Genomic DNA, 6391 nt, shown 5'->3' with positions numbered 1-6391 from the left:
TGAATATTTCTATATTGTATTTGATATTTGATTTGTCTATTGTTTATGATCGGCCATGCCTGCTTATATAGTCGATACAGACCCCCCACAAACGTTTTGCCATTTAAAAACGTATGCATATATATTTGTAATCCTTTTTAAAAAACGGGGACATTACCCGGGACAGGCCAACCCTACAGGTTAAAACCGTGCAGCGTCTCTGTGGTGGAAGTACACACGTGATATTTTCGAATCAATTATGTAAATTGGTTAGATGATGCAGCACGTCTCAGGGTTCCCCCTCCCACACACACACACACGGTTGATCAATGTCAGATGAAAGTTCAAATTAATTTCAAGCGACCTGACCCGCGTCGGACCAATCACAACCATTAATCAAAAAGGGGCGGGTTTAACAGAGTAGATGAGAAGCGCCCAATGGGGGCGCCGTTGAGGCCTCTTCATAATCAACCATGATGGCTGCTGATGATGTGTCACATGTTTCGTGGCTGTGATTGGTTGTAGGTCAATCCAATTGCCTCCAGAGGCATTTTGGTCTGCGCCCGTTGATAACGGCCCTCGGGAATAGAAAACTATGAATGCATTTGCGAATTGGTCCAGTGATGTCAGGCTAATATCAAAAAGGAATTGAAGAAAGAGATGCAGCTGTCTTTATTTATCAAAGGGTCTATGCTACAAATATAATACGCTATGACAATTATGAATTTTAGCTGATGTATAGCCATCACAGAATATATGTTATGTTGATAGTTATATAGCCCATATATATGTATATATAAACACGTGTGTGTGTGTGTGTGTGTGTGTGTGTGTGTGTATATATGCATTTTAATTTTGGCTTTAACCATACAATCTCCTCAACTGGAAACTTAAATCCCACATTCTTAGTAACATTTTCTTTGAAAACGTTCCTTGTTGAGTAGTTATTTTATTATTTTTTTGTGGGTTCGCTAATACTGACTTCCAACACTCGATTTGTCTGGATTAAGGCATGAATGTAGACCAACCACGTATTTATAAAATACCCCATCCCATTTTCCACGAGATTTTTATAATTCAACAAGTGATTGTATTCAATTATATAAATTACATTACAAACCTTATGAAAACATGAAACATATGAAAGGTCAGGTAAATAAACAGTTCTTTGAACATTAAAAAAAAGTTTAAAAACTGTATACCATTACATACCAACACTTTCAAAGATTATTAAAGAAGCCTCAAATGAAATAATCAGAAGAATAAAACACCATACAACTACAATCATTATGAGACATTCCGCAAGATTTATCCCCCACATCTAAAATATAAAAGTAAGTAAAAGCACAGCATGACTTGCCTTCATAGCAGATTCTCTTCTGCTGGTATTTTCTCAGCGTTGACCAAAAAATGAAGACAAGACAAACAAGTGTTTGTTGTCCCCTGAGGTCTCCTCTGCTCAGCAAACGGTCACATGAAACTGGGTAGCTCCCATCACGTGGTCGTCCAGACTGGGAGGATCTTATCAGAAGCTTAGGTAAGCTACTGTATGTCATACGACATCTCACACAACGTCCTGAGGTTCATGATTATAGCAGGAGGAGATACATGCGACTTACTTGACATCAAGTGAGTCAAATAATTACTTAAAAGTGAAATTACTGTACTCACTCACGTGTCACATTCTGAGTGTGTGTGCTGTAAATACATGCCATGATACATAAGAGATGGTAATTGATAAATACAATAGATTGGTGTTTAAAACAGTGTTGACGTCATATAAGACAAGGAAGGATATGTTTTTGTTTTGTCAATAAATCACTTGTTTATTGACTCATATTAACTGCATACTTGAAATGTAACAAATACAAAAAAACTTTTTTTCTGTGTTCATTAATTTAGGTAGTTTACATGGCCAATGTTTAAAAGAACAAAACTTGAATATTGATGAAGAATGCATTATAACACTTAAGTACATTGCATGGAGAAACAGCAAAAATATCCATACGTTTACAGACACTAATCATCATTTCTTATCATTTCAATGCACACTCCTTCTTGCACTCAGTACTAACAAAGTCCACGATGATACATTACCATACCAACTGCAGCCCTTCCTCTGTATCCTAATTCCTACAATCCTGAATTGTTTTTCTATACCACCCCTGTGTACAATATGAATAGATTGGAAAAATAACAACATGCTGCTAAAGGTAAAAAATGAAAACAAAAAATTTATAGTCAAAATCAAACTTTTACTTGAATGTTGTGCAGTAAAATAAAGTAGAGCAGTTACGTTAATTGGCAACTTTATGTGTAGCTTGTGACTGCTGTTCATAAGCCCCATTCATAAGCAAATAAACAAAAGCCAGGCAATACAAACTCAAAGAGAAATGGGAAATCAGTTAATTGGCAATACATCTTAATTCATATATTTGAGAAGGAAAGACCCCCAAGTAGTGGTTAAATAATTAGAATAAATTCGATCTATAATTAAATAATCATAGTTTCCAAAGAGAACCTGGACATATCACCCGTCGCGTGATATCAGTAACACAATATTTATTTATAATGCCAAGTAGATATAGTAAATCTTGAAATTAAAAATTACATTCTGTCCACAAGGAACTTATGAGGTGTGTAATTTAATAATCTGGAAATTTGGAAGTTTGTTGCGCATTTTTGGTTTGCAGATGTACTGGTCTCTGCATGGTACTTTTCATACGCCACTAGAGGGCGCTATTGCTCTACCTACTAAAGAGGGGACTGATGTATTTTTATTTATTTATAGGGGAATTTTGTGAACAATCGATTAATAAATCATGTTGCCATAAAATTATGCGTTTGCTTGTACAACTATTGTGTCACAATATCCTAATGTACACACACAGCATATCACCATCATCATTGTATACGTTTTACTTAAAAACATAAAAACCCCAATCACATGAAACAAAACCGCGCTACTTGATGCACTTATTATTGTCTCCACCAAGTCAATCACGACACTCACATTAAACAGCACAGTAGCGGCTCTTTGACTGTGGTGCCACACAATATATTCACTATTCTGGTCAGCAGAACACTGGCTCGAAAACCTAGATCCGATTGATTGATTACACAAAAATAACGGATCTCTGTCAACTTGAAAATAAAAACACAGTTTCATAACCATCGGTATTCCATAAAACACAAGAAAACTATATTAAGGTAGAAAGGCAATGTACAGAACAGAGTTGAATACAAACATCCACCAACCACATTTGAAAGTCAAATGTACAATGGACTGACTATTGACCATGAATCCTCCCTTTGCCATGAATGACATCGGATGAACGTTTATATCTCCAAACGACTCTGCCCTCCGTAGATCTATTGTCATAACTACAAGAGAGGAAATGGTAAAAATGTGTCTCCCTTTTCTCAAAAAGGTGCAATTTCCCTAGGTTTCAATTGCACTTCAATATTTCTTCTGCGATGCGTCTAAAAGCCCTTTTCCATCATTTTCAATTCAGTCCATTCTTTCAAGCTGCACTTGTGTAGAATTGTAAGACCCCGCCCCCCCCCCCCCCCCCCCCCCCCTCCCCTCACACACACACACACACACACACACACACACACACATACACCACACCCAACCCTCCATCTGTGGAACTCACCTTTAATAAAAACCCCATAGAGCCCATCCCAGCATGAACATTCAGCTGCATACGTCAACCCAGGGGCCCCACCAACGGGGCTTTTACTCTGAAAAGAGCAGCCCTGGGAGAACCACAGGGGGGAGGACCCCGTGGAGAAACCGTGAGCGGTGAAGCTGCACAGAAAACAAACAATAACCGCATCACGCCTTTTTTTGTTGTTGTTATTGTCTTCTTCAAGCTTCCTCTCCCACTGGTCCATTGGTCCATTATCACCTACATTCAACGAAACGCCGAGGCGCCACCACGCGCGCCCCCCCCCCCCCCCCCTCTCCCTTTTACGTGGAGTCCCGCGGGATCTTCCTGTGGAACACCACCGACTGCCTCTGCTGGAACTGCTGCTTCCGGCGCTTCTTCTTGTCCCAGCGGCAGAGCAGGATCATCTTGAAGGTGGTGCGGAAGGTCTTGTTGCACAGCGCGTAGCACATGGGGTTGACGGTGCTGTTGACGTAGCACAGCCAGTAGCCCACCGCCCAGAGCGGCGGCGGGATGCACGTGTCGCAGAAGGCGTGCACCAGCACCATGATGTTGTACGGTGTCCACGTGACGATGAAGGCGAAGAGGATGGCGCTGAGCGTCTGCGCCGCCTTCTTCTCCTTCACCAGGGACATGCGCTTGCGCTTGGTGATCTGAGTCCGGGCGCGGGAGGCAAAGCGCTTGGCCAGAGCCGCCTCCTTGAAGGTGATGGGCGCCGACGGGGACTTGATGAGGGCCGTGCCCGCGGCAACGCCGTCGTCGTCGACGACGGACGCCGTGGGGTGGCCGGCGAAGGAACTGGCTTTGGCGGCCGTCTGGACCGAAGGCATGTGTGACTGCGGCTTGTGCGAGGGGGCGTAACACGACGGGGCGTAGCTGTTGTTGGCTCCGGCCGGGGTGCCGGCGGCCGTGGAGTTGGCGGTGGAGTTGGCGGTGGAGTTGGCGGCGGAGGCGGCGGTGATGGTGGTGGTGGTGCTGGCGCTGCCCGGCGAGAGCCCGCCGTGCCGGCCGGCCTCCCCGCCCCTCAGCGCGTCCTCCTCGGAGGCCTCGTCCAGGTCCTCGCACGACGTCAGCTGCGAGTTGACGATGGCCTTCAGGCCGGGGATGTTGAGCACGATGGAGAAGATGGCGTGGCCCTTGGGGATCATCTCGCGGCCGCCGCCGCCGCCGCAGTCCTCGTCGTCCGAGGAGCCCGAGTGCTCCGCCGACGCCGCCGCCTCGTTGTTGTTCCAGCTGTCGCTGCTACTCTGGTCCGGGTCGCCCTCGCCGGCGCAGCGGCTGCTGCTGCTGCTGGGCCTGCCGGGCCGCAGCGCCGACGACCAGCAGTTCAGGCCGCCGGCCAGAGCACGGCAGCAGCTCTTCTTCTGTGACGAAGAGCGGGTCAGCTCGTAGCTGCTGCAGCTCCTGGAGCTCCCCGTCGGACGCTGGATGAAGCGTGACCTCCTTTCCCTGCCGCTGCTCCGGGTAACACCACTGCCACCGCCGCCGCCACCACTACTAGCAGCAGCAGCACCCCCTCCTCCTCCTCCTCCTCCTCCTCCACCTCCTCCTCCTCCTCCTCCCGATTGTCCCCGACTCCCGGAGCCCATGAGGCCGGCCAGCTCCCGGGAGCGGTTCTGGGTCTCCAGGTAGATCCTCCAGTACAGCACGCTCATGATGGTGACGGGCAGGTAAAAGGCCGCCACCGCCGTGCAGAAGGTGATGACGGGCTCCGAGAAGAACTGAATGTAGCACTCGTTGGCCGGCACCGTCCGCTCCCCGACAAAGTACTGCCACAGCAGGATGGCCGGCGCCCAGAGCACCAGCGACACGAACCAGGCCATGCCGATCATCAGCACGGCCCGCTTGGTGGTGCGCTTGGCCCGGTAGGTCAGCGGCCGCGTCACGGAGAAGTAGCGGTCGAAGCTGATGACCAGCAGGTTCATGACCGAGGCGTTGCTGGCCACGTAGTCGATGGCCAGCCACAGGTCGCACGCCCAGTTGCCCATGGACCACTCGCCCATCACCAGGTACGCCGTGTACAGGTTCATGGAGATGACGCCGATGATGAGGTCGGCCACCGCCAGGCTGAGCAGGAAGTAGTTGTTGACCGTCTTCAGCTGCCGGTTGACCTTGAAGGAGAGCACCACCAGCACGTTGCCGATGATGGTGACCAGCGACAGCAGGCTGGTGAGCAGCACGATGAACGCCACCTGCCACGCCGGGTAGCCCGGGAAGGGCGCGTAGCCGCCGCCGCCGCCGCCGGCCGCCGCCGCCGTGCGGTTGGGGTCGTCGGAGGAGCTCGTGAGGTTGTAGAGGTCCCCGCGGAAGGAGGCGTTGTCATCCAGGGCGGCCAGGGCGGGGAGCAGGGGCCAGGGGCCTCCGCTTTCTCCTCTTTGGTGCAAAGCATTGGATTCTGGGTAGGCACCGCCGCCAGGGTGAGCTGTGATGAGAGTCAGGAAAATGCCAGGGTCTGTGCTGTTGGAGCTCATGGTTAGGTCCTGGCATATTCTGTGGGGAGAGAGAGAGAGAGAGAGACAGAGGTGGTGAGGGAGAGAGAGAGAGAGAGAGATGGTGTGAGAGAGAGAGACAGGGATGCAGACAAAGAGAGATAATGAGAGAGAGAGAGATTATGAGAGAGCGGTAATGAGAGATTATGAGAGAGAGACAGAGAGAGAGAGAGAGAGAGAGAGAGAAGAGAGGGGAGAGAGAATGAGAGAGAGAGAGAGAGAGAGAGAGAGAGAGAGAGAGAGAGAGAG

General features: G+C 48.4%; 1 protein-coding gene across 1 annotated transcript; it reads right to left on the bottom strand.

Annotated features, from left to right (window-relative positions):
- Positions 1–3955: 3955 nt before the first annotated feature.
- LOC311372818 (muscarinic acetylcholine receptor M3-like) lies at positions 3956–6139 on the bottom strand (the record flags this gene model as incomplete). Its single annotated transcript, XM_084489773.1, has 1 exon — positions 3956–6139. The coding sequence occupies exon 1, from the start codon at positions 6122–6124 to the stop codon at positions 3956–3958; it is 2169 nt and encodes a 722-aa protein (XP_084345899.1). The 5' UTR covers positions 6125–6139.
- Between the last annotated feature and the right edge of the window lie 252 nt (positions 6140–6391).

Source organism: Micromesistius poutassou (assembly GCF_964030765.1).
Source record: "Micromesistius poutassou genome assembly, contig: SCAFFOLD_3713, whole genome shotgun sequence".
In the NCBI taxonomy this organism is placed as follows: Eukaryota; Metazoa; Chordata; class Actinopteri; order Gadiformes; family Gadidae; genus Micromesistius; species Micromesistius poutassou.
This window is presented reverse-complemented; position numbering and strand designations above follow the sequence as displayed.